Source organism: Botrytis fragariae (genome assembly GCF_013461495.1).
Source record: "Botrytis fragariae strain BVB16 chromosome Unknown tig00000112, whole genome shotgun sequence".
Lineage (NCBI taxonomy): Eukaryota > Fungi > Ascomycota > Leotiomycetes > Helotiales > Sclerotiniaceae > Botrytis > Botrytis fragariae.
Window position 1 is genome coordinate 819941 of NW_023500997.1, and position 27559 is coordinate 847499.

The following is a 27559-nucleotide window of genomic DNA, read 5'->3' on the forward strand; positions in this document are numbered from 1 at the left end:
AGCTTTTAAACGCCTCTCATATCTCTCCTTCCTATAATCTAACCAACCTATCACTTACCAACATCACAATCTCGCCATGTCTTCCCCCACACCCCCCACAACAACAAAACTGGAGCTTCGCACAGCCTATGGTCCCGTCTATCGCGATGTACTCAATACACCACCTCGTCCTTGCACAGATACGGAGATTCCTATTATTGATCTTTCGAATATCAATTCACCTAATCTGAGTGATCGTCAAGCCTTAGCTGCAGAAGTACGTGCTGCAGCGGTGGGGACGGGGTTCTTTTATGTGAAGAATCATGGTATTGAGGAGGCAGTTATTCAGAAGGCAAAGGAGCAGGCTTTGAGGTGAGTCTTTGAATAGAAAGGGAGTGGATGAGGAAGAAAGGACAAGATAATCGGGAGAGGCTATGACGTTGAGAATAGTTATCCTAGAGCTCAATGCCTCTCTTCGGAGCATGGGAGATAACGAGTATCATTAGCGAATAGATGGATGAGAGCTAATATAAAATCACGGAGAACAGTTTCTTCAAACAGCCATACGAAGAAAAGGCAAAGATAGACAAAAGTCATTCCCGTTACTTTAACGGCTACATGGGATTGAAGAGTTCAAACATAAGTCCCGGAGAAAGTGTAGATGTCAAAGAATCCGTTCGTCTCCCTAGCCAAAACTCCCATATCCCCCTTTCTATTTTCCCCTAACTAACATCCCCAGATCGCCTGGCGCTATGAACCCGAAAATGATCCAGATCACCCCCAGGCCCTGTCTTCCATCCCCTCCGAGGTAAAACCCTGGATCCGAGGTGAACCCTTCGTCTGGGAAGGAACCTCGCATCTCCCCAATTTCAAAACCGACACTCTCGCCTATTGGAAATCCTGTCTCTCACTCGCGCGCAAACTTGTTCGAGTCTTCGCCCTCAGTCTTTCCCTCCCAGAAGACTATTTCGACTCCCGCGTTACCTACCCCGGAGCCGACGGCCTCTACAATTACTACCCGCCCAGTACAGAAGCCGAAAGATCAAACAACAGTGTAGGACTCGGTTCTCATACCGATCTCCAACTTTTTACTCTCCTCTGGCAAGATATGATAGGTGGTCTCCAAGTATTGAACAAAGAAGGACAATGGATCATGGCGGTTCCAGTGGAAGGAACGATAGTTGTCAATATTGGCGATTTTATGATGAGGCTTTGTAATGATATGTATAAGAGTACTGTTCATCGAGTTTATAATCGAGCAACCGTGGAGAGGATTTCCATGCCGTTTTTCTTTGGTAAGGTTCTTTTTCTTCTCGTCGAAACGTTTGAAGGGAAGTGCTAATATGATGATAGGGCTTAATTTCAATTGTGTAGAGGGTGTAATCTCTACTTGTACTGATGAGAATAATCCTCCGAAATATGAGCCAATCTCTTGTGGCGATTGTAAGTATTCAGATCCATATCATTCCAATCACTCTCGAATCTCATAGCTAACGAAATCAGGGTGTCAACTTAGGTTCAAACTGGAGAATGATGAGTTTAAAGAAAAGGCTGCACTAGCAAAAGCACCCAGTGCCGTTGTTATCAAGGCTTAAGGCTGTATGAAAAACCACTCCATTTCGAGGTTTCGAAGGAGGGAAGTATCTGTGATCGACCGCAATATTATTGGATAATGAGTTTGGATATTCTCTTGGGGGGGCCATTTATCACATCGGAAATGATATCCCGAGTTTGTCTTCACAATATTCAAATTTGTATTTAGTCCATTGAATAAAAATTGTATTCCATCTAATATCGCGAGTTGAAATGTACTCTGCTAGATTTTCTTCTTGAAGTCACGAGTCTCATCAGGTCTTTGATAACCCTCGCCAACAACGCGGAGTATGTACGTTCATCCCAGGTGCCATCGATGTATCTCTGTGCTCCCATTCGAGATTGGAGGTACGCATGATACCAAGTTTCTCCGTAGAACTTCACCGATTGGCAATCCAACCAGTTGAGACATTGCTAGAGTTCCGACGTATATCCTCCACTATAAGCCAGAGGCATTCTTGATGGTAAGATTCAAGAGATGGAAATGGTGATTGGAGAGTCGATTGTTTGTGCAAAAGCAAATCACGACTTATTGTCCCGACAAGATCTTGCCGGGGAAGCCATTCATGCGGTTGTTGACATGCTTTGCAATTATCCACAGGCGAATGGTCGACATCGGCTCTTCCTTGTGATCGCATTCATGCGCTGCATAATTTCGATATATCGATCCCATATATCCTCCACTCCATGCACCAATACCCCTTCACACCTTACCCCACCAAATCCTTAATTCTCATTCTCCATTCCCCCCCCCTACAAAACCCCCTGCACCAACTCCAACAAATCAAAATATCCCTCTCTCTCTCCCTCCCTCGCCTCTTTCTCATTCATCTCCAACCCCAATCCCACCAACACCGTCCTCCTCTCCTCTGGATCCCGTCCTAATATCATCGACCCTATCTGACTCGCATACAAATGCCCAATCCTCTCTCTCTTCTCTCCTCCCGCACCAAGTAATGTTCTGGGGGTGAGATGTTCAAGCGGGAGTATCATATTTCTATTTCCATCTCCGGTCTCATTGGAGGCTGAAGGGAGCGGTATCGAGGTATCGTACGATGTGGGAGATGCGGAGATGAGTGGGATTTGGATCTGTGATGCGTTAGTTGATTCATGCTCTGCGCTATATTACTCGTGGGCTGGTGGACGAGGAGTATAAAAGAAAACAAACCCATTGTCCCAATCTCCCTCCTTGTGTTATAGTAATCAGGATTTTGTCGGCAAAATACATGCAGGATACATTTGTATCTATGCCGTTTACTTTCGCAGAAGCGGTTGTTGAACGGGCGGGGAAGGGAGAAGGAAGAATTTCTGATATGGGGGAAAGTTTGGGGGAGTGGTCAGTGCGGTCATAATGCGCGCGGATCGGGTATGGAGGTGGAATATGTGGGATTTGAGATTTTTGCGGTGGAGGTGTAGTTGATTTATTATTATTTTGTTGTGATGGGATGGAGAATGGGAAAGTTTACCAAGTAGTGAGGGGAAGGCTGGAGAGCTCTGACATTTGAAAATGCCTACGTAGGTGGCCCAAGCTCCAATCATAAAATTGGAGCTCACCGGGAGCTCAAGGTCACTGGGAGCTCAGACTATGCGCCGTTACTGGGTATTCAAGTTCTCGCATATCATTCTGGAAATAAATCTCAGAGGCCTGTACATCTTCCAACGTCATGTCATGAAGCCATTTCATTCTATTGCTATTACTGGACTATCATCATTACCATCTATTGAATCCTTGCAACTCCTCCAAACGAAGATATCTCTTCATCCCATCATTGCATTCCATGAAGCCAACATACGGAATATGTGCAAATGTGCAAATATAAAAGTGCTCCGCGTAGATTTAGACACTCAAGCTGTTCGAATAACCTACACAATGTCGAATTTTGTAAAATGGCAGAACAAAAATCTCTTTTCCTCCCTCGTTCACCCGCATTACACCCCTCCCTCCCGTCTCTCCACTGAATTGTACAACACAACATAACATCCGCATGACCATAGGTCCATCAAATCGATCGATACTGTGCGCTCACCATCCTTCACCATTGCCAGTAACATTCCATCCACTACTACCGCTTGCATTATTATCATACCCCGTATTACCCGATTTACTTGCCTTATTCTTTCCCCCTTTACCCCCCTTACTACCCTTGCGACCTCTACCAGTGTATTCGTTATCACTAGGTTCCGATGACGCCCAACTTCCTGCCAGACTCAAAGCAGTAGGCGTTCTCGCATGATTCTTTTTCTTCCCACCACCATCATACTTCCCAATACTCGCATTTCCGAGTCCCGCGTAGCCACCCTGATTCTTACTATCCCAATTCCTCAGTATCTCGCTACTAGTAGGTGTATGATCCCTAAACTGCGGGTTCCCTTCTTCTACATCCTCATCATGATCTCCTCCCTCGCCGGAGTTATGACCATCGCCTCCCCATTGACTTCCTTTATTGGAGTTCCCCTTTTTACCACTATTGCTTTGATTTTGAGTTTTCTTATTGTTCCAGCCTTTGCCCTTTGCGCTTTGTACGACGTTATAGCTTGTATTGGTTGGTCCCCAGTCATTACTATTGTCTTGCTGGTTTTGATCTTCCTCTTGATCATCGTTGTGGGCGGTCCACTCGGGATCGTCGTAGCTTTTGGACTTTTGATTGTTTCTTGACTTATCATTGGGTGGCTTTTTTGAGGTGTTGTTCGATTTGGTGTTGTTTCGAGAAGCTGTACGAGAGCCGGACTTGCCATTGTTTTGTTGATTATCAGGATTTCCCCATCCTCCCGAATTTGCATTGCCTTGTTTCTCGTTCGAACCTCCCCAGCCTCCGGATGTGTTAATGTTATGATTGCCTGAATTTCCTCCCCAACCACCGGAATTATTATTGTTTGACTGGTCTTTGGAGTTTGATTGGCCGTTATTATCATTGTTGCCCCGGTTTGAAGATTTTTTATTTGAGTTGTTGGAATCCTGGTTATCTGCTCCCCAACCAGAATTTTGGTTGTTGGAGTTATCATTCGAGTCTTGGTTATTGTCATTGCCCCAGTCCCAGTTTTGGTTGTTCGAGTTATCATTCGAATCTTGGTTATTATCGTTACCCCAGCCCGAGCCCTGATTATTGGAATTATCATTCGAGTTCTGGTTATCATTATCGCCCCAGCTGGAGTCTTGATTGTTCGAGTAATCGTTTGACTTCTGGTTATTATCATTGCCCCAACTAGAATTCTGGTTGTTCAAATTATCATTTGACTCTTGATTATCATCGTTGCCCCAACTTGAGTTTTGATTGTTCGACTCCTGATTATCTCCTCCCCAGCCAGAGTTCTGATTCTTGGAGTTGTCATTCGAGTTGCTGTTATCATTTCCCCAAGATTTATTGTTCGCTGAGGTGTCCGCATCTTGCTTGATATCGTTTCCCCAACCAGAATCCCCACCTGTATCATTGTTGGCACCCCAGCTGTTTGAGTTGCCAGATTGATCATTATTATCTACGCCCCATGCATCGGCGGAGTTGTTGTCGTTATTAGACTGATTACTCTGGCTCGCTTGACCCTTTTCGCTCTTCTTGTTGTTCTTCTGCTTGTTGGAGGTCTGCGTTTTGTGACTACTAACAGAAGCGGCCCGTTGGCTGCGGTTCTGCCCATAATTCCCCGAGCCACCCGAGCCTTGATTATTGTTTGGATCGTTGTTGCCCCAATCACCTGAATTCTGATTATTATTGACCTGGTATTCATCTTTATTCCAACCAGAGCCCGAATCATTGTTGTTGCCTCCCGAACCGGAGTCTTCTTTGTTGTTTGTATCATCGACCCAACCACCTGGCACATGCTGGTTGTTGTTATTGTTGCTGCTACCCTGCTGCTGGCGCCGAATTTTGGAAGAAGCCCGGTTGGAATGGTTATTAGAAAAATCGCGCTGCGAATTCTGATTGGGGTTATGTCTGACAGTGTTATTTGAAAAATTGCGGGGTACTTCTGGTTGAAATTGGTGTTGATCATGAGGAGCGAGCCCGTTACCCCCAGACATATTATACATCGGAGGCGAGCCACCAAAATGCGCTGAAGCTGGAGCAAAGGTACCAATTGGCACTTGAGCTGGTGTGAGAAGTGTCGCAAAAGGATTACCATACACCCGACCATGGTAAACTCGAAGAACACCACTCTTCGTGTCAAGAAATGCGTTTGGACGAGGATCAGACGGGGTTTCAATAACATCTTCGCGAATTATAACTTCAGCTCTCATTTCTTGAAGGATCCTTCCCTCCATCATATGATTCAGATAGCGCGGTGGTTTTCGATTTTGTTGAACAACTTCGATTTCAGATTGATCGGACTCGTCTGAACTCTCTTGATTGTATTGGCGATTATTGTTTCTAGGCTGTTGATGATCGCCACGTTCTTTCGCACTAAAATCTCGTTGATGCTGGTTTCTTTGAGAATTTCGGTTTTGCTTGAGCTTCAAAATTCGTGGTAGTGGGAATTGGTTATTGTTGCCCGGTTGTTGTTTTTTCTTCAATGGCTTAAATGGTTTAATGGTCAGTGCAACTTCACATTCACTGTCCTCGCTGGAATCGCTGGAATCTTCCGCGCTGCTTTTATTCTTCGGTTTCCGCCGAGCTTTACACTCTAAGCATTCGCATGGGCGAGGTTTTGCTGAAGTCTCCGAGGTATTCTTCTTCAATGCAGACTTAAGTTTGGGAGCTGGCTCTTTGGCAGTCGGCTCTCTGGGAGTTGGTTCTTGAAATTTGACTTTCTTGTCGACTTCCTTGGTCGCTTGAGGCTTTTTCGATTCCGATTCCTTGACTTTGGGCTTTTCGGCTTTCTCGGCTGCTGGTTTCGGAGGAGGTTCTTCATCAGAAGAGCTGGCGGAAGAGGCACCGAAATCAGAAACTTCGACTTCGATTTGAACACGGCGACGAATACGGGGTGGACTTGCTATGGAAACCTTGGGATCGGCCATGTCAGCCTTGAAATTTGCTATGCTAGCAGATCTATATGCAGCCTTGGTCGGAGCGGGGCCAGCGATCCACTCGAATACACTTGCCGGGCGTTGCGGCATTACGGAGAACATTTAAACAACACGAAATCGAACTTTGAGTATTTCAATATCTTATATGTCCATCGTCAGAAGCAGGCTTCAACGCTAAATATTTCAATACCCTAGACATGAAATGCCTTGAGGATGTGTTATTGAAAGGCCTTACGTTGAATGTGCTACACGCTCTTATACACTGATGTACAATGAACACAAATACTTGAAGAAATGGTCCACAGTTTTGAATATATGATACGGGCAATGAAGGGGAGAGAACCCCTATTCAATGAAGAATGAAACCCATCAAGAGAACTTGACACCGAGAACCATTCATGAAGAGGCCCGATAATCCAGCACAGGGTATGATCAGTACGTCAGGAGTAACGCCTGCAAAGTGACATGTAGAAGTCGCTTCGATAGGTTTAGGCTCGATGATGATGAAATTTAATGATTTTGTGAGTTGAAGTTCGAAGGTGAAGCGTTTTCGATCGTGATGTTCAATAATTCTGGGTAGTAAAGATAGAGACCACAAGACATGTAAGATGAAGCATGAAGATGGTATTAAGGAGAATTAAAGAGAGTTCGAATGTCGACTTGAGAAAAGAGAGAGATTTCCTTTGCATGCAGACGATCAAGAGAAGGGAGGAGAATGAAGTTACTTGGGGTGGTGGTTCAAAATCTTTATTTCTTTTCCACATTGAGTTCCTTAGCGTACCTTCCCATCTGAGTTGCTAGCATTCCCTCACAGTTCATTACTTATAACCCCTAACTTCCGAGATTATACCCACAACTCATAGCTCATAACTTATATTTCATGATTCCAAAATGTTCTGCCAGTGTAAATGATGCTTCAAATAGCGAAGACGAATAGACATTTCGACCTTTTCATACTCACACTCACGTGATATATGAAGCTCTACGGCTGATTTCCTTGCACTGGAACAGACAGCCATCAGAAATTGGGATAAAGGTTGAACGCGGCTGATGAATAATTCTTGTTTCTGCTCTGTGGAGGGCTTGAATGTAAATATCCAATATAATCAAAACTTCAATCAGCAAGAGATCGTAATCTATCAACCCGTCTCCGTTTGTCAAGTATCCCTTAATCAATGCCCAAGTAAAGTCAATATAATCTAAATCCTAGCCAAAAAAATTCGCTATCAACGAAAGAGGATAGATTTGAATTATGATGGATATTGAAACCAGTTGTTTGAAGATGGCCTAAAGGATAAGCAATTGCCCACCTTCCTTGTGGACTACTACAATTGGACGAACGGGAACAGGAACCATGGGTCGACCAGGTGAGGCCACCTAGCCTTAAGATCATATCTCGAGGACTCTTGTAAGAAAGAATAGAGCCTTGCCGACTATTCTTGGCCTCGCTACATGTCGTCATGATCTTCCAGTTTTACATGTGAGACATAACATCCTGCAATGCCCCCCTATATGTTGATTCTTACAGGCTTGTCTCAATCCATCCTTTCGTTGAAACTTCGTGATTCACTTAGTTGATGAAACTATATCCATGCAACAATGTAGCTGGAGATGTCACAACTTAGCCTTAGCTTGAAGTTCACCTCTTTTCCACTCTTTGTTGATCGTAAGATTTCTCCAATAGTTCCAGATTCCAGCGAGTCCAGCAAATGGTGGGCATAAAAGTAATAGCCAGGCCCACCATCTGGGACTCTTGCCTTGTAAACTTTCCATAACCTTTTGTAACTCTATCTTCAGTTCATCTTTTCCTTCATCGTTCCACACTACCAATCCATGACCATCCCCTCTGGCTTGACATCTCTTTGCCTTTTCTCTCACGTCCCCTTGGCTCTTAACCCTGTTCTCAGCATCTTCTTCCGTCAGATGTGAGTCTCTGTCCCTTAATCTTTGCATTTGTATCTTTGGATCCCTTACGGCCACGACAAGCACAGTACCGCATATAACATCGATCCCACTCTCAAACAATAAAGGCACATCAAGAACTACAGCCCAACAGCCTTTTAGATAATATCCGAGCAATTGTTTATACATCTCTTTTCTGACTGCCGGATGCACAATTCCATTCAACACTGCCCTATCTCTTTTTCTCTCCTCACTATCCCCGAACACTCTTCTACCCAGTGCAGGTCTGTTCAACGGTGCGCCGTTTGCATTATCATGATCGGGAGAAGGAGGAAGGAGCAGATCGGGAGTAGTTGGTGAGAAATGTGCGACAATCTTGTCGTAACCTGGAGTCCCGGGTTCTACAACTTTGCGTGCAAGTAAATCGGCATCGATAATGGGAAGAGAATATGGAGCTTGAGAAAGTATTGATGAAACCGTGGATTTCCCGGTTGCGATAGAGCCGGTGAGACCAATTAGTAGCATGTTGCTGATTTGTGGTGGATGTTATGAGAGAAGTTTGAAAAAGGAAGGAGTGACGTGCGGTTTTTGAAGTTACGTCGTTGCGGGGAATGCCGAGGCATCTCTTGAGCTTAGACCACATGCCTAGCATCTAGATTCTAAACACTCAACACTCAACACCACACATCAACATCAACTCATGTCGCGATCAGGACTGTTTGTTGTTCTGACCGAAATAGCACTGGGTCGAACGATCTATGGTCTCAGAAATGAATTTATTTGAACCCTATTCAACGGTCATATGTTAACCAGCCTATATCACTTGAAGGTATCTACCTGTTTCGAACCCTCACAACCGAAAGATCCGTTGTAGGCTCCTTTCGAATATTTGGTTATAGATATCTTTTAAACATTATACATGCAGCAAATAAGCTAGTCTCATAAATTTTACTCCCATTATCAATTATTTCAGTTCCAACTTCTATATCAGAGAATCAACCCTCTTCCCCTTGGATCGTCTTCATCACCATGTCGATGGGCATAATCTCCCATTCTGAGTAGGTAAACCAGTCAATTGATCAGTAATATACCAGTCCTCACTTCCTACTGCGGTTGGCGCATAGAATAATCCTTTGGGATCATACTTCTGTTTCAAGCTGTACAGACGGTCATAATTGGTGCCATAGAAAGCTTGCTGAAAATTTGGCTCCAAGATATCTGCCTCGGACATATACGCGCCACCATCAGGAGAAACATTTCTCCATAGTTGAATCCAGTTGTAAGTGAGTACTTCAGATGCCAGTGCAATGGCTGCATCATCAGCATCTGCAGCCCAGATGTTTGCCATAATAGCGTGCAAGCAAGTGTCTCTCCAAGCTGGGTTTACTGAGTTGTCCTTCCCCGCATTGTCTGCTGCTTGGATGTTGAAAGCTAAGAATGATCCTCCAGCTAAAATACTTTCTTTAATAGCGTAGAAGGTGGTGTCGGTAATGGTCTCGTTCTGGAAATTGGATTTTGGGAAGAGACGGGAACCGGTTTTGATGTTGACGGTACCTACAACCTTGAGAGGGAAATTGTCCCACCATGCATCATAAAATTCAGTGTATTCTTTAATGGAAGGATTAATGCTGATACCAAGGTCGTTAAGCTCGGCGAACCATGGAGCAACCAAAGTTTCAAGTTCAGCTGCAGTGTAGTTTGGCGCAAATAAAGGTTGCATGCCAAACGACCACGCATCAGTACCTGTGGCGAGGATGGCGAAGTACGAATAGATACCCTTTTCGGCGTGCTCAACGAAGTGGTCGAAATAGGTGCGCACACCAGCCCAGAACACATCAGCGGTGATATTACCACCAACTTCAAAACTGAATTTCATGACAGTTGAAGAAAGGACTGGATAAACTTTACTGGTGACGGATGTTACAACACCAAAAGTCGAACCACCACCTCCTCGGAGAGCCCAATAGAGATCGGTATTCTCTGTGGCCGAGGCGGTAACAAATCGCCCGTCTGGAGTAACAACTTCCATCTCGAGAACTTGGTCTGCCGCCATACCATAGATGGAGGACAAAGGGGAATGACCGCCTCCTGCAACATAACCACCAGCAACACCTACTGTTCGACCTTCACCTCCAACAGCTGTAACACCATTCGCCTGCGCAAATTCATATATTTCAAAGGCTTGAATACCTGCTCCCATTTTTACAGCTTTTCCTGTATAATAACTGGTTGAATAGTTGGGAATGTACTCGAGATCCTTCAAGTTATGAGTCCAGATAGAAAGCGCACCAGCACCACTAGATTTTCCATTGAAGTCATGACCTGTGTTTTTGACAACAAGACGTAAGTTGGCATTGCGAGCAAAATTGACCGCAAGTTGAACTTGGGCAACATGGGAGACGTTTAGCGCATACACGGGATAGCCTCCTAGCGTACAGCTCGCGCTAGTATCATTGGTAGGCATACAAGTCCGTCCCTGATAAAGGGGCCACATGATCGAGGTGGGATCCGATGCGCTATGTACCATTAGCATATGTATTTGCGACGATGTTAGTCTACATACTGTATAGAACTGTTTGTCCAATCATCCGTGATGTACAAACACTCGGCAGTATTCTCATGATGAGGCCAGTCAGCATAACATGGCGCTGCAAGAGGGACTGTTGAGATCAGAGCTCCCCCGGCGAGTATATCAAAGATATCCCATACCAGGGTCGCTGGCCATGCTGCATCACCAGGATAAACTTTGCAAGAATAGGTTCTTTTGCTAAGGTCACTGCTGCTGTTATCAAACTCAAACAACTCAGCATTCGACAGTCCAATATCTGTCAGGTTTGTAACTATCGCATCCGTGAGCTGAACTTTTCCATCGACAAGTGCACTGGCTGGAGCTAATGTGGAAGAGTTGACAGCTGATACAAAGTTAGTTATTAATCTTCAAACATGACTGCATTCTAATTATGTTAGTCTACTTACAGTAATAAGTTCCATTGACGACGATCTCAGTCGCTAAGCCCTGTACAATCGGAACAGCGAGGAGAGAAGCCAAGGCCCACCGTGCGACTGATGAAACCGCCATGTTATCAAAGAAACAAACTCTATCTGGCAAAATGGGTAGTCACTGATGAGGTAAACAAATTGAGTTTCAAAAATTGTCGATTGAAGAATCAAAGGGGCCACCGAAGTTAAAAAACCATTAAGGGGAGACTTTATATATGAACTGAGCCCTGACGCCGTTCTACCCCGAGAAGACCGAACTATTTCGTTGCGTCTGATTGCCACTTGGCTGTCATGCCAATTTATCGGATGATTCCATATTGCTATAATTTTATGCCGGTTCTGGCAAGACATCCTACAGTGGATCAATTGAACGTATTGCACAGGATCCAGTATAAATACGCATGGTTTTGTCTCTCAATCTTCTCCGTGCTTCGGAACATTACATGGAATTATGTAACACCGAAACTTCCAATAGCTTTTGTAAACGCTGCTAAAGATTTACCGTTAACAATGTCACCGGTAAGATAATATTGAAGCAGAACAAAAGTTTTCATGGTCACATCTAGAGCCTGCAGAAGGCATCTTCTCATTTCCATCTTTCTTTAAGCTACCAGTCCGTATCCTCGCAACCCTATGTTTGCTTAACATTGCTGGCTATGTGTGGATATACAATTCCGCAATCGACAGGATATGATTCCGGTTCTCACTCCTCCGAAATTTTGCCTTTATTCGTCGTTTGGACCTGCAGAACTACCATGCCCCCCATGCCCCCCATGCTTTTCAGTCCACAGTATCTCGACGCAAGATCGCCGAGAGCTGCCGATTGTACTTGGTGGGGTATGTATGGGTTATTCCTGAGAGTCTTGACGGCTTTGTCGTACGACTTACAGGATGCATACCTCGGTGTGGACCGAATGAATGGCATATTTGACCATTTCAATGGAAGACTCAACAGGAATAGCTGACTATTGATATAATAATATATTGATAATGTCTTGAATGTGGAGGGTTGACTTCTAGTGAGCTGAAAGCGGTCAAATGCTGCATCAGGGTGCTTTTGTGGGAGTGTTGCTCATGCGTCCACATGGGAAACTCTTGTTATCCCTTCAACCTTTTCGCTTACAGCAAGAAATGATTTTCTTCTCCTGGGCACGCTGGGGTACTTGTTTTTCTCCTCCTCAACGGGACACCAATTTTAAGCCCTGTCGATCTCCTTGTTTGTTTTCTTCGGACGAATAACCATAAACTGCAAAGTTGTACACTTCTCCACTAACGACATGGATCTAGGTAGTGGCATGCCGCGTGAAGCACAGTGCCAACATTCTGAATCTCTGCCTTATGGAAGTTGTTTCAAAGGTTTCTAGGACGCTAGTCATTGTATCCATTGTATCCATTGTATCGAAGATAACCGCAAGCTTATCTCGCCTTCCCTTGATACAAGGAATTCCTGTCGATCTCGTCACCACGTTTGCTCAAATTGCACAACCACAAGTTTTCATTAATCATGCATTGTGTCTGTATTTTACGTCGAACCATAATCCCAAGAATACAGCGATAAAAACTTAAAAGGTACCTAAGTGGGTCATCGCTTTCTCAATTTTGGCGGAATTGGCAGGGTAGTCTCCACTGCGGCCCCAGAACTCCAGAAGCACCCGACATCCCCTGGTCACAGATGAAGTGGTATCCAAACAAAACTCAATATAAATCCACAAGATCGGTAGAATCTAATCAACTCTTATGGAGTTTTTTCTTTTCCATACTTGAGCCGGTTTACTTGCGGAAATTTTCCAGTTTGGATAATTCTTGCCCGACTGATGCTGGTATTGTTCGCGGTTTGTCACCGCCCCGACTACCACCATCTCACTCATACACCGCACAACGTGTGATGTGGGTAATTGGCGAACCTGAAATTTGATACCAAAGGGGCTCCTCATCAAAATCTTTATAGAAAGTCGTCTTCTGTGAACCTGTAAAGGTAGTAATCGATACCACCCCTTCAAAATTCAATCACTTCCAGTGCGGACACAAACCGTTGTTGCGTCTCATTATTATCGCAGTGGCAGACTATCCATAATAAAGTTCTTTGTGGACCGAGGGTCAACAACCACTTTACAGATACCGGTAGTCCGGGAAGTGATGCCGGAACTAAGGGAATATCTCTAGTTTCCATGCGTGCGGCTGGAAAGTACACGGTCTCACTGCTGATAAAATCAATCTAAATTATTTTTTCTCTTGTCGTTTTGTGGTATATATAGATCTAGCCTCGGAGTTTTATCCTTCTTGAGTAAACAAGTAGATAGCCGTACGAAGTCTATAATGTTCTGAAGCAATTCTTTGGGTAACAAAGAATGAGCAGCTTTCCGTCTTACATGACCTACTCCACTACTATAGCGGTCCAAAATTTAATTTAATTAGCTAAGCTTCTGCATGAAAAGCACGCTCATGTTATTGGTTCTTGAGACGTTTGATTTGGACGTAAGTCATGAGCGGTTTGCTTGGATCATAAATACGAACTGGAAGGGAAAGACCCTCAAACGACACGCGGCCTGATCGAGCTTGATTTAGACTGGTCGCCCTGTTTCTGGCAATCAAACAAGAAAGCAGAGGATTTGGCACATGCTGTGAGGATGCTGTACCCTAGCCTTCAAAATGTATCTCAATTTAAAGAGACACCCTGGGAAAGTTTAAAATTTTGTCGTCAACTCTGCATCCGAGACTGCAATTACTCCCAAACATTTATACTTGAAATGCCTTACTCGAGTGACCGCCAATCGATTGAGTGGAGGGCTTATGGAACAGGATCTCCAAGTCACTTTCCCAAACACCTTTCGCTATGGTTGATACCTCACTCCAAGACTTTGCTTTGTTCATCGTCGTCTTCAGCCCAGCTTTAGCATTGATCAATGTGTGTCTCAGGGTATGGAGCAGAGTTAGTTTAGGTCAATTTGGCTTGGGTAAAGATTTCCAGTTTTGAGTTGTTGTGTGGCAGTCCTCTTACAATTTATCACAGATGATGGCCTCATCGTGCTCTCTATGATTTTGTCTATAGCGGAGACTTATGCACATTGGCAATGTAGGTAACTCGAATGTAATATCCCTCATGGGTGCCCGCTGACAAAACTACTGTAGACGTTATATTCAATTTTGTAGGTCTACATATATGGGATGTACCACTCGATCACGACCCGGTTCCTGGACTCAAAGTTTGTCGCACCCTAACAATGGCCTACATACTGCTTATTGACACTTCTTAGTATAACTTTGCCGTCCAAATTCTCTATAACCCCATTCTTGCCATCGTCAAGACTTCCATCTTGATGTTCTTCCTCCGCCTCGCAGGGCAGAAGACTGAAATCAAACGTATAATATGGGCACTCTTGATCATTAATAACGCCTTGATGGTTGCTATTTTCATTGTAGTCATCTTTCAATGTACACCCATTGCATACAACTGGCAAGTTGATATTCCCGGAGGCTATTGTATTGAACAAGGTGTATTTTATGTTGCTACTGCAGTTGTCGCTCTCGTCACAGATATTTTGGTTTTAATCGTTCCATTCTGGATCGTCATTGGATTGAAAATGCCCCGAAGAACAAAAATCGCTGTTATTGGGGTATTTTTTCTCGGAATTCTGTAAGTCAAAATTTGTTTCTCAAACTACATGTCTGAAAGTCAAACTGACCATCGTTCAGAGTAACAGTAGTAGGCATAGTCCGTCTCACAATGATGATTATCGCCTTTTTCTACCCTCCCCCCGTCGATTCTACACGAGGCATCAGCTTTGTCACCTCAGTAATTGAAATCAATCTCGCAATAATTACAGCATCTGCTCCTGCTCTTAAACCTGTGATGCGGCGATGGTTTCCAAAGCTCTTCGGTTCTTCATCAGATGGTGCCTATAATAATCAGAACAGCGGACCTTATGCTTTGCAAGGCAGCAGTCGATATGAACGCGGAACAAGGAACGGAGCAGGTTTTAAGAGCTCGCGATTAAGTAATGGGAATGGACTGATCAGATTGGATGATGTACCAGATATACCGGATGTCAAGGATGGGAGGATTGAGGATTTGAATAGAATTCAAAGGGAGACAAGCAAGGGAGATGGGGATAGTGATGAGGAAATTATGAAATATGATGGAATTATTAAGACGACGAGTGTTGGTGTGGAATATGGAGATGGGAAGAGTGATATTTCTGATTCGCAGTATGCGAGGAGGACTAGTGCGGAGATTTTATAGGATAGGCATAACGATAAGGATCACAGTACTTGAAGATGTTATGTCGCAATAGTATCGTGGAGTTTGGTTTCCTTCGATAATTTATGGTGCTGGAACGAGGTCGTTGAATGATATTCAACACCAAATTGACAGTAGTGCCTAACCCAAAGTCACAGCCTCATTACTGAAGACAACTCATAGTCCATTTCACACAAGCTGTTCCCAGAAGTCAGACCCCCTAGCCTGCCAATGAAAGGCTACGAATCTCAGCCTCAAATGTAATGGCGGGCTTTCTGGTCATACTAAGTGATACTACATATTCCCTCATAAGACACTGCTCGCGTCTACGGATATCGTAAATGTCCATTCGATCCTCACAGTAACTTATCACTAGACTAACGAGTTCATAGAGGTCAAAACTGAAATGATGTAGAGAAGATTAGCAGGGCCCCTGTACTAATAATGACATGAGTAATCGAAGATGAGTTACCAATTTCTTGGAGATTTGGTGATGGGTTTAGGCGTTTTCTTGAGGGGGTTTTTTTTTGTATATTTCTCAATCATACGGGAGAGAAGAGCGATCTTTGGTTTTGTGCTTTCGGTATGTTCTCTTTCTACAAGAGACGGGTGCGTTTCTCCGGATCTTGGCATTCGATACATTGTTCTTCTGTAGGAAACAAAAACAATTCCCTAGGGTTTGGCGATTGCTGCCGATCTAACAAAAGTCTTTTGGTCACTGAAGAATACCTAAGCTATAAGAGGTAAACTAGCTAGGCTCGATGAATCCAAATCCCAAGATGTTGTGTTTTTCTTCAAACCCATCATTCTGCCTTGAAAGAAATAGATATAGTGTCAAGTCATGTGAATCAAGATTAATAATATGTACTAGAACCCAAGACTGTCGCATTGAGCGGGAACTAGTCCAATCAAGAGTTTGAGACTGATGGTATGAATATCGGAAAATCGAGGAGGGCATACCACGCCATGGAATAATGAAGATTACCTAAGCCCGTCATGGGAAATATTGATGGCCTTGAGTTGTAGATCTCATGGTTTGGACTATTTCTGAATATGTATCTAAATTGGACACTAAACTCGATCCAGCTATTTCCTGTTCTCCAATTCTGCCCATCATCTCAGTAGTATATTCTCTAGCTTCAAGGGTTACCAAATTCATCTTTTGCTTCTGATTGATTGCATCATATATCGCTATGAAGTCCCTTTAAATTGGACGGTTTACACGCTTCGAGTGAGTCACCACGGTACATGCACGACATCCAAGCTAATAACTCAACGGCGCGAGGGAAAAAATGTTTAGCTTTCCACTAAGATAATTAAGTCTACCTCGTTCATGTTTATGAGGTATGTATCATCTTTCTTAGATCATAACAATACCTGCTTCGTTTATGGAGGGTTCTGATCGGGTGGATAGAGTGGAACGAGATCGATCTCCCGGATTTGACATTTTAAACTTCGCTAACTGGGATAAGGAGTGTTTTCAAGCGAGTTTAGTTCGCTTCTAGTGTCGTCCTAATGTCAAACTAATCGCGTACTTGTCACTACTCGCTTGTTTTTTTAACTTCACCTAATTGTGTTCTATGTAGCTACTAGTTTAGCTCCAGAGTACAAATTTTCTACAAAAAGAACTACGTCTCCCCAAGTTCAACGAACTACAGACACAACAGTAAAAACACATCGCTCAAAGCACACATCCAATTCTCACACCTTGAAAACATTATACAACCAAGCAATCATGTATCACGCATCTATTCAAAAGCACGCGCGCATTCGCCATCTCGCAAGAAAGGGCGCTTCTCGGGGTTCTTCTCAATCATTGTACCCCTCCCTCTTAAAACAAAGTCCCGTCAAACAATTTACTCTGGCCAGTCAATCACTACCAGTTCCCAATGACATGGCTATCGATAAAGATGCTATCGTCAACGCCAATATCTCCGCACACAGTGTTCCCAACGCTCTTCACGAGGATCAAACTATCATTCTCTCCGATGCCTCTACATGTGCCGAGGTTGATCCCGACACCGCAATACATCATCCATACACCGTGCAAGCACGCATCAAGAAGCTATCCTCCAACACCATCCTCTCCGACCACCCCGACACCCTCTCCGACACCTCTACCTCCGCTGAATACGACGCCGATGCAGAATCCGAATCGGACATCACATGCGTCGACCTCGACAAAATAGCCTCCATCCTCTGGGTCGAAGGTCCAGGCTTCTGGGTCCACGATTTCGCGCTGGTCCGCCAATTCGAGGAGGAAAAACGAATTGCGGATATGACAGGCGGGGGCGAGGAATGTTTTGCAGCGGAATATGTGGAGAAGGAGGAGAATATTAGCGAGGGTATAAAAGCCTGGATTGAATCCAGATTTTCAATCGGACGCAAAGAAAACCTCAAGAAGGACGGGGAGGAGGAGTTGGCTAAGGAAGAGGGAGTGCGTAAATTGTCTGATATGTGAATTCTCTTGAGGATTGGATATCTGTGAGTTTTCGAATCACCTTCAGATATGAAAATGGAGATGCGACCACGATAATGAGAAGAGCGGGAGTTTATGTTTTAGGGGAGGGGGCATACCTTTAGGTATATAGCATTAGGAATAGTAATGGTAATGGTAATAGTAATAATCAGCGCTTCAACCAACTAACTGAGCAATTAATATAATTCTCATCACACAAATCTATCTCTCATAAATCACGCAATACAATCGTCAAATCATGAGCCCATCTCAATATCCACTAAGTACTTACCCCATCAACCCAAACCTCCCATCTCATCTTTTCTTTTCTTCTCCCAAAAGGACGTTTGCAAATGACGTTTACAAATGACACTAAAGAATCCAAACCCCCTCTATTTCCAAATCAGACAAGTGCAGCCCTATCGGATCGGTTAAGTCTGTCGACCGAACATCATTTTCGGGGTGGCGACCCGATCTTCGGTAGAAGATGAAAGGGAGGAGACGAAGTTTTTTTGGGTTGATTGAAAAGAATTCTCAAACACATATTATATATTGTAAGAAGGGAAACTTCAAGTGAATATAATGAGGCATCAATGAGTAGGGAACCCCTTTGAACACTTGCTCTCAGAATTGGTGAGGAGGGATTTACACATACATTATGGAAATTTACCAATCTTGCATCTCGTCTTGTATGGATGCGATTCGGGATACTACGTATTCACATAGCCTTCCACGACTCTCACACATGTCTACTTTCTTTTTGAGACTCAAGAATTACTTTCTCTCATTTTGTTCTATTCCATCATCGTAGAACGCCAAGTCATAAATTGCAAAAAAACACCGAAATATTATTTCCCCCAGGTCTACTCCCGCCACCCCCGACCGGATTTTCCTGAAGTATGCATTTTTGTTTTCATCCTCTGTTGTCATCTGCCTTTTCGCTTATGTGCATCCAAAATTATCGTGTCCCTCATGCCTCAACAATCTCTCCATCGGTAATACATCCATGACTAGCATCTTGTACCAATCTCGAGTATTTCGCCAAAGTACCCTTGGTATATTTCAATGGAGGTGCGACAAATTCTTTTCTCCTCCTCTCCAATTCCTCCTCACCACCCTCAACTTCCAAGTCCAAAACTCTCGTTTCAGCATCAATAACAATGGTATCACCATCTCTAACCAATCCAATTGGTCCACCAACTTGTGCCTCTGGTACAATATGTCCAATCAAGAATCCGTGAGATCCTCCACTGAAACGTCCATCGGTAATAAGAGCGACATCCTTTCCAAGTCCTGCACCCATGATTGCCGAGGATGGTTTTAACATCTCTGGCATACCTGGTCCACCCTTTGGTCCCTCATAACGAATGACTACAACAGTCTTCTCTCCCTTCTTGATTTCGCCACGTTCGAGAGCTTCGATGAAATCATTTTCAGCATCATAAACCTTGGCTTTTCCAACGAATCGTAATCCTTCTTTACCGGTAATTTTACCAACAGATCCACCTGGTGCGAGGGAACCGCGGAGAATTTGGATGTGACCAGACTTTTTGATGGGGTTTGAGAATGGACGAATAATTTCTTGGTCGGATGGGAAATCACGAACATCCTTGACGTTCTCAGCGAGGGTCTTACCAGTAACAGTCATTCCTGATCCATCGATGACACCTTCCTTGATGAGGAGTTTAATAAGAGAAGGAGTACCACCGATGTTGTAAAGATCGTTGAAGACGTATTTACCAGATGGTTTGAGGTCTGCGAGGAAAGGGGTTCGGTCAGAAACAGCTTGGAAATCATCGATTGTAAGCTTGATTCCTACAGCATCTGCCATAGCAATAAGGTGAAGAACAGCGTTAGTAGATCCTCCAGTAATGGTAACGAGAACCATAGCATTTTCGAAAGCCTTTCTGGTCATGATATCTCTAGGTCTGATATCCTCCTTGAGAAGAGTTTTGATTGCGCCACCAGCTGCGTAACACTCAAGTAATTTGGCCTTTGAATCTGCGGGGTTGGTAGAAGATCCAGGAAGAGTCATTCCCATAATTTCAATAGCTGATGCCATTGTGTTGGCAGTATACATTCCACCACATGCACCTTGACCTGGGCAAGCATGACGAATAACATCAAATCTTTGCTCTTCTGTAATCTCCCCAGTAATGAATTGTCCGTAGGCTTGGAATGCGGAGACAATATCAATATCTGCGTTGTCTTGCGTTGCGGCACATCCTGGTTTAATCGAACCACCATAAACCATAAGAGCTGGTCTGTTGACTCTGCCAATTGCCATCATAACACCAGGCATATTCTTGTCGCATCCAGGAATCGAAATGTTTGCATCATACCATTGGCCACCCATAACAGTTTCAATACTATCCGCAATCAAATCTCTTGATTGAAGACTGTATCTCATACCCTTTGTACCCATGGAAATACCATCCGAAACTCCAATGGTGTTGAATTGATATCCTACCAATCCCGCTCTCTCTACTCCTTCCTTCACTTTGTGGTTGAGTTCCAAAAGATGCATGTTGCAAGGATTTCCTGACCACCATACTGAAGAGATACCAACTTGAGCTTTATTTAATCTTTCCTCGGTCATGCCCGTGGCATACAACATTGCCTGTGAAGCACCCTGTGATTTTGGTTGTGTAATGGCCGATGAGACTCTGTTGAGTTGTGGCTCTGAGTCATTGGAGGATATGCGGAGAGATGAGGTGGAGGATAAAGAGCGTCTGGATATAGAATTAGTCAATTGAGAGGGAGCAGACTTCGCAGACACTTACACATATTGTGAAGCTCTTCTTGAGGTGAGAAGAGAGGCATTTGCCCTCGTTCTCAATTGTGAGAGCATATTTGAGGGATGTTGTAAGTAAAGTTAATTACTTCAACTTTTGTCTTTGTCGATGCTTCAAATTTTCAGGATTGAAGAACAAGTATGAGAATTCTCCTGTGCTTCTCTTACAAGCAAAGACGAATGAAGGATGAAAGCAATTGACACTTTCCAAATAGTCAACACCACCCACTTCAAGTATGAGCAAGAAATTATTTCTCGAGATCGATATCGGAGCCCGGAGAATCCACAAACCCCAGCTTTGCTCCGTGTTGCTGATTAAACTCATCGTGATTGGTTGAAAGTTTTATAAATCTCAGCTTGAACTTGATAGATTCACTCCCTGGATACACCTCAATAATTGGGTGACCGGCCAGGTAGGTACTAGATCAAGTCTTCAACTCATAACCACCGCCCTTTCTGCGTGAATCTCACTTGAATGATTCTCATCCGGAAGAAGATGAGAGGGGATGACAATAAGACAATAAGAAGATGAATAACTCCCTCAAGCTTTCACAACCTACATACATCATTACTCACGATAATCGTTCCTATTTCGGAGCAACCATTACTCCACCATTAATCTGGACTTCTCAATCATCGGAATTCCTTCTCCCCGTCTCAAATGCCACATCCGTCTCATCCAAGAAGCTCCACCATGGGAACCATTCGCATCGCACGGTTCGCAAAGGATAAAACGAACCCGAAAACACATGTGAGCCGGTTCCTCCACAATTTATGTCACATCAGTCAGCGCATACCGAGGTGATAGGACGTCGCATCCCATATCAAAAGCGTGAACAGGTACCAATGCTTGTGATATTGACATTTTGAGACATAGAGTTTCTGCAGGTACAAGTTATAGCGCTGTGGGCACCTAGTTATTTAAAGATATAAGTATCGAAGTTGATTTCCTCTGGATTTTTTGTTCTTTCCTCGAGCATTGTTCTTTTCCCTACTTGAGTATTGCATTTCCTTATCTATTTACCCTGCATATCGCCAAAACTACCTACCTGGGTACAATACGGAACTTCCGCATCACCTCATAGCTACTTACCCCGCTTGACATCTAAAGCTCCTATCTTAGAAACAACATCAACAACCAACAACAAACTCTCAACACAAACCAAACCATGGCAGCTGGACCCGAAGTTACGCTGAAGGATCTAAGTGGAGATTGGGTTATGGTAAGAAACTCTCCTCTACCTCATCCATACCAATCCCACCCACATATTCTAACACGACCCAGAACAAAAGCCTCTCCGACGATACCGACGCCGTCCTCGCCCTCCAAGGTATAGGCTGGTGGACGCGCAAAGCCATCTCCCTCGCCACCGTAACCCTGCACGTCAAACAATACATCGACGAAAACCAAATCCCTCACATCGACATTGATCAAACTGCGACCGGTGGTCTCAAAGGTACCTCGGAATATCGAGTCCTCGATTGGACAGCTCGCACGCATGAAGATCATCTGTTTGGGAAAATTGCTGCGCAGTCTCGTTTTTGTACTCTGGAACAAGCAGCGGAATTTGATGATGATGCATTTTTGAGAGATGGGTGGTTAGAGGGAGAGGAGGAAAATAGTGGACCCGAGGGTCAAAGACATGTGCAGAGTTATGGTGTGAATGAGGAGAAGGGATGGACGGCAGATCAGGTTTGGGGATTTGCGATGATTGATGGAAAGAGATATTATACCCGGAGAGTGGTGGTTAAGAAGGGAAAGGAGGTATTGAAGATTAGACTGGTTTATAATTACCAGGGAAAGCCATAGATAGGTGTGTAGGAAAGCAGAGAAGAGCGAAGTAATCGGATAGCAGAGGATAGAAATATCTAGGGATTCTAGGAGTTTTCAATCGTTGCCTTTGTTGCTTGCATATATATCTATTAAAGCAAGATTCTCGGGTTACACTGAAATTGTCTTGAAAATGACATTTATATGGACTTTCGACACCACTTTGACGACCATTCCACATCCAAAATCTTACTCTACCCACTCCCCAAAACAAACCCTCAATCCCCCATTCTACAAACCCACACCCTTTATCCTTCTCTCCTCGCCACTGCACCCCTCCCCCCAAAACTACCCAGGCTCCTAGGTAAACTAACCCTGTACCCCCACTCCACCCGCACCATCCCATCCCCGTAATCCATCCCCGTAATCCATCACTCCTCATTCCTCAATCCGTTTCCAGACCCCAAATTACCTCCCCAAACAGACTAAACGAAAATAAACTAAAGTCATCAAACTAATCCATACCATACCATCCAAACTAATCCATACCAATTCATCCAATCACCATCCCTCAATCCATCTGTTGCACATCGCTAGTTTTTTCGCGCAGGCTTTATCCCTACATAGTACTTACTGTATACAACATAGAAGAGTTACTAGGGAGGAGATATAGTCAGTTTCCTAGATAAGTAGGTACGTAGGTACGTAGGTAGGTGGGTAGGTGGGTAGGTGGTTTGCACCGGGTAATGAGTGGGCAGTAAGTAGTAAGTACTAGACAGACGTCATCGCGCCATGCCAGTACTCGAATAGATCGTCAGGTAGAAGAATTCTCTCTGTACAATTTCTCTTTCGATGTTGACAATTTTTATTTTCTGGTAGGTGGTATCATATCCATGTTCATATCATCTCATATAAGATGCGTATGAGTATGAGTTGAACCAGTAGGTAGATACCTCGTTATTACCTAGTATTTTGTGTAGTAGAAACAAAGCAATCGATATTCACACGCCTCAATTGTATGAAGAGTACAACAAAAAGTGTGTTCAAATACCCATATAAAAATACTGCACTTTGAGTAAATTGAGAAGATAGAATGCACGCGTGGACTTTTCGGACTATTCTTCGCCCTACGCCAGTATGCCAAACCATCTCTATTTGAACAAGACAAAGACACCTTCCAGGCCAGTAACACTAACCAAATAGTTGCTATTCTATTCACATAAAACACATGCAGGCTAGCATTATCAAAGAGCTATTCCAATATTTGATCGATCCGCTCCAGTATGATGATTAATAACAATCCCAACAAAATTTCCATGCCAACTAGCCACTCCAGTATTCAACTCCAGCGAAGCGTACGCAGCTTTCATTTCGGGACCAGAATCAAAGCTCACAGTAGATCCCCACTTCAGATCCGTTGATCCTACCGTCATAGCGAGGTTATGAGGCCATTGCCATGCAGAAAGCGAGGGCTCACAACGTGCAATCGACATTTTGCTTATTCTGATACGATCTCTGCTCGTGCTTCGTCCCTTGACGTAGATGACGCAGCAATCTGTGTTATTTCTAGAGAGAACTAGGATTATTTCAAAATTCCTAGATAGCGATTCCCATGTGAGATGTGACGCCGAGTCATTGAACCCAGGCGGAAATACACTTCTTACTGAAAAGCCGGCTCTGCTCATCTGATTATGATATAATTGAAAGCCTGAATGTTCATTGGTATATTGATCCGGATGAAAGAGTAAGAAATCCAGGTCGTTGATCGAGTTGGATTTTCGAGGTTTCCAAGTCGGGGGTGAGCTTTTCGGTTCAATGAGATATATTGATTTCCACTTGATCTTTCGATTTAAACCTTTGCTTAAAGTGACGGAGATGACGGGCGGACTTCCAGGAAGGCGTTCAAAAAGTTGATCTTTTCGTTTTAGTAAAGGTAAGACAAATGCTTCATGCTTGTTCCCAAGCTGCGCGACTGCCCATCCACTGATAAAAGCAAGATAAATACCTAGCGACGAATTGATACACATCAGAGGTAAGTTTATGTTCAACCCCAAATTTGTCATCATAGAATGAGTAGCCAATTTTAAGTGATTATCAAATTTCGAGAGAGAAACTGGAAACTTTTTGAAGTAATGAGATGACGGCGCCAAAATACCATAAGAGCGTAAACCCATATTTGTCCGTGAGGAAGTCTCTCGCCAAGTCATATCGAATCCCCAAGCAAGTATACTTAGATCTTGGTTCTTTTTGAGGACTTCCTCTTGTAGGCGTTGAAATGCCTTATTTCCTTCTCCGTATAACAACGGCATGTTGACTTGTAAGAGACCTAGTAGACAATAGGCGGCATCTTCTGGTCGAGTTGTTTCTCGCATGGCAGCCCACGAGAATTTACAACCACTAGCAATTTGGGCGCTAGCTTCGCCAAACTCAATTTCAAAGTACTTGGTTCCAATGCCCGTGATTTCTTCAAGTAGAACCATGCGTTGTCTTGGAAGATCAGCCCTCCGTGACTTTTTGTCTTCGCGTTCGGCCATTACTGAATCATTGAAAATCATATCCCATTCCTGGTCAAAGAAAACAATCTTGCTGGGTGCAAGCAATTCTTGTAATGTCCAACCTCGAGTAAACCAACGACTCTTCCGAAACGCCGAGTCGATCTCATATGGATCCTGGGCGGACGGAACGTCTATCAGGTAGATATAACATACAGCAGCCTTCTCATACCAAGCATACATAGAGTTGATGGATTCGGACAGTTCGGCACTGCTGCTCTTGTCAATACAGCAAGTATCTATCCAAACGAAGTCAAAGCCATCAATGATCGCCTGTCGGCAACAACCTTCGATTTTCGCGTAACCATTCTTCGTTTTGTGTTCGGAATTGGTAAGATCTTGAAAAAGTACCTCGTCTCCACCCCAAGTATGAGATAAAATCGCATACCTGGGGATTTTGGTGGCAGTGAACTCTTTCAATTGACGCGTGTGGACATTGAGTAGACGCATTTCAACTTGGCCGATCTGATAATCGTCGCACGTTGTAATTACGTAACTGTTTTGGACTCATGGGATAAGACGACATAGAAATCGCACAGGAAGTCAACCCAATAATAGCGTGATATCTGGGACTATTTTTCCTGAAATCTCTTATATCCTGAATTGAGCTTTCGAATGAAGAGATAGAATACGGAAAACTCAATAAGGGGGCTGACAGGGAGGATTTTGACGCACGTGAAGATAAGAAGCCATGATAGGCAAATTCTTGTGCGACGACTTTGCACTGCCCGCCAGGACGAATAATTTAAATAGCTGGGGAAATCCAAGAAAGTGACGATAGTATTGGGCGATACCGCAGAGCCCTGAGATTCAAATTGCCAGTTCGAATCAAGACCCGATTACTTTGACATTCCAATTAGATTCCCTGAATCTGATAAGCTACTCAGGGATTGAAAGCAAGCTGCATGGGAAAAAACAAAACAGACACACGTGTATGTATATTTAGCAAACCGTCAAGACTCCCCAAACCAGAGTCTCAAACAGTATTTCCGATGCTGGTATGTGTGAGCAAAACAATGGTTCAGGCAGCCAGAAGAAGCGATTCCATCGAATGATTCATGGAACAATATTGGAGTCCATCCATCTCAGAATATTCTCCGTATTGTTCTTCATCTCCAAAACCCTCCAAGCTTCGAATTGTGTGGTAATGTTGTGAAATATGTGGTGACCTGGTTTGAGATGGTGATAATTACCTAGTAGTATGATGAGACCCATGAACGAATATTGAATCGATGCTCGTAAGAAGTTTTCGCATTCTTGGATATTGCTGTTATATGAAGTATCAAAATATTTCAAGAGAAGAAACAAGAGTTGACCAATCGATAGATGTAGGAAATCCTCACCAATCCTCACCACTCCCGTCCATCAAAGTGGAGCTCAAAAGCATATCCCAACCTCTGACTTATCCATCCACCCGTTCACCAACTTTCCCCTCACTGATTACCATTATGCTCTATCTCATCGTCTGTACACATTCAATGCACATCTACACGAGCCACAACACAAGCCCAGGAACCATCTCGGAACCCATTCTCAAAGAAGAAGGTCCCAAAGTCACAGCCAATGTCATGGCAATATGTGATGTCAATCCAATCATCACTCATTCCATGATAAGATCGTCTCCACTTTGATGATGCAAACCTAGATTGAGCCGATAACAGGAAAGTACTACTCATTAGGTTTTGCTCACATAATTCGTACGGCTTCGTACTTCATTTGTCTCTGCTTGAAATAATCTGCACGCCAGTGTGATACGGTGGCGGACACCTTCTTGATCTGGAACCTTTTCGTGAACATCTTACTTCCATTTGCATATAGCTGATGTAGATGGACATGGGTAGCTCGGGTTAGGGTAGATATGGATCATATAAAGAGAGATGATGTCGCCATTCGTGAGGATTTTGGCAGTAGACGGATTCTGAGAGAGGGACTCGATTGAAATCGATTGAAACTAACTGACTTGAGTTGGAAGAAGTCATTGGATTTCTCGTGGTCGGGTATGTATTTACTTCTCTTATGTCCAACCTCAGCCACTCAGCCACTCTCTTTATCGCTGTTTATAAATGGCCCCGCCACCTTCAATTCAATTCCTGCGTCACCGTCACTGTGGTAGTAGGAAAGTATGATATACTTCGAATACGGCAGTCACCAAAGTTTCAATGAAACTCTACGGTTGAACTGACATCATGTATAGCAAAGCCTATCAAGGTGTTTTCCACCGTATTAGGGAAGTTAGGATTTTATTGGGTTTCTAGATAAATAAACCCTTGAGGATCAAAAATCTACCAAAGACCATAACCAAATAAACACCTTACAACC

General features: G+C 43.7%; 8 protein-coding genes across 8 annotated transcripts; 4 read left to right on the plus strand and 4 right to left on the minus strand.

Annotated features, from left to right (window-relative positions):
• Window positions 1-76: 76 nt before the first annotated feature.
• Bfra_007821 (putative 2og-fe oxygenase superfamily protein) lies at window positions 77-1574 on the plus strand (the record flags this gene model as incomplete). Its single annotated transcript, XM_037338189.1, has 5 exons — window positions 77-351; window positions 528-654; window positions 719-1274; window positions 1333-1422; window positions 1483-1574. 5 exons carry the CDS (start codon window positions 77-79, stop codon window positions 1572-1574), a joined length of 1140 nt encoding a protein of 379 aa, XP_037190252.1.
• Window positions 1575-3595: 2021 nt separating this feature from the next.
• Bfra_007822 (uncharacterized protein) lies at window positions 3596-6616 on the minus strand (the record flags this gene model as incomplete). Its single annotated transcript, XM_037338190.1, has 1 exon — window positions 3596-6616. One exon carries the CDS (start codon window positions 6614-6616, stop codon window positions 3596-3598), a length of 3021 nt encoding a protein of 1006 aa, XP_037190253.1.
• Window positions 6617-8140: 1524 nt separating this feature from the next.
• On the minus strand, window positions 8141-11507 carry Bfra_007823 (putative fad binding domain protein; the record flags this gene model as incomplete). Its single annotated transcript, XM_037338191.1, has 4 exons — window positions 8141-8957; window positions 9457-10944; window positions 10992-11340; window positions 11405-11507. The coding sequence occupies 4 exons, from the start codon at window positions 11505-11507 to the stop codon at window positions 8141-8143; spliced, it is 2757 nt and encodes a 918-aa protein (XP_037190254.1).
• A 2754-nt stretch (window positions 11508-14261) lies between these two features.
• On the plus strand, window positions 14262-15668 carry Bfra_007824 (putative cfem domain-containing protein; the record flags this gene model as incomplete). The annotated part of the gene is made up of 5 exons (XM_037338192.1): window positions 14262-14382; window positions 14439-14501; window positions 14558-14631; window positions 14683-15062; window positions 15122-15668. The coding sequence occupies 5 exons, from the start codon at window positions 14262-14264 to the stop codon at window positions 15666-15668; spliced, it is 1185 nt and encodes a 394-aa protein (XP_037190255.1).
• A 1732-nt stretch (window positions 15669-17400) lies between these two features.
• Bfra_007825 (uncharacterized protein) lies at window positions 17401-18126 on the plus strand (the record flags this gene model as incomplete). The annotated part of the gene is made up of 1 exon (XM_037338193.1): window positions 17401-18126. One exon carries the CDS (start codon window positions 17401-17403, stop codon window positions 18124-18126), a length of 726 nt encoding a protein of 241 aa, XP_037190256.1.
• A 967-nt stretch (window positions 18127-19093) lies between these two features.
• Bfra_007826 (putative dihydroxy-acid dehydratase protein) lies at window positions 19094-20974 on the minus strand (the record flags this gene model as incomplete). The annotated part of the gene is made up of 2 exons (XM_037338194.1): window positions 19094-20855; window positions 20907-20974. The coding sequence occupies 2 exons, from the start codon at window positions 20972-20974 to the stop codon at window positions 19094-19096; spliced, it is 1830 nt and encodes a 609-aa protein (XP_037190257.1).
• Window positions 20975-21611: 637 nt separating this feature from the next.
• On the plus strand, window positions 21612-22727 carry Bfra_007827 (uncharacterized protein; the record flags this gene model as incomplete). The annotated part of the gene is made up of 3 exons (XM_037338195.1): window positions 21612-21634; window positions 22041-22140; window positions 22203-22727. The coding sequence occupies 3 exons, from the start codon at window positions 21612-21614 to the stop codon at window positions 22725-22727; spliced, it is 648 nt and encodes a 215-aa protein (XP_037190258.1).
• Window positions 22728-23932: 1205 nt separating this feature from the next.
• Bfra_007828 (putative het domain-containing protein) lies at window positions 23933-25690 on the minus strand (the record flags this gene model as incomplete). The annotated part of the gene is made up of 1 exon (XM_037338196.1): window positions 23933-25690. The coding sequence occupies one exon, from the start codon at window positions 25688-25690 to the stop codon at window positions 23933-23935; it is 1758 nt and encodes a 585-aa protein (XP_037190259.1).
• Window positions 25691-27559: the final 1869 nt, after the last annotated feature.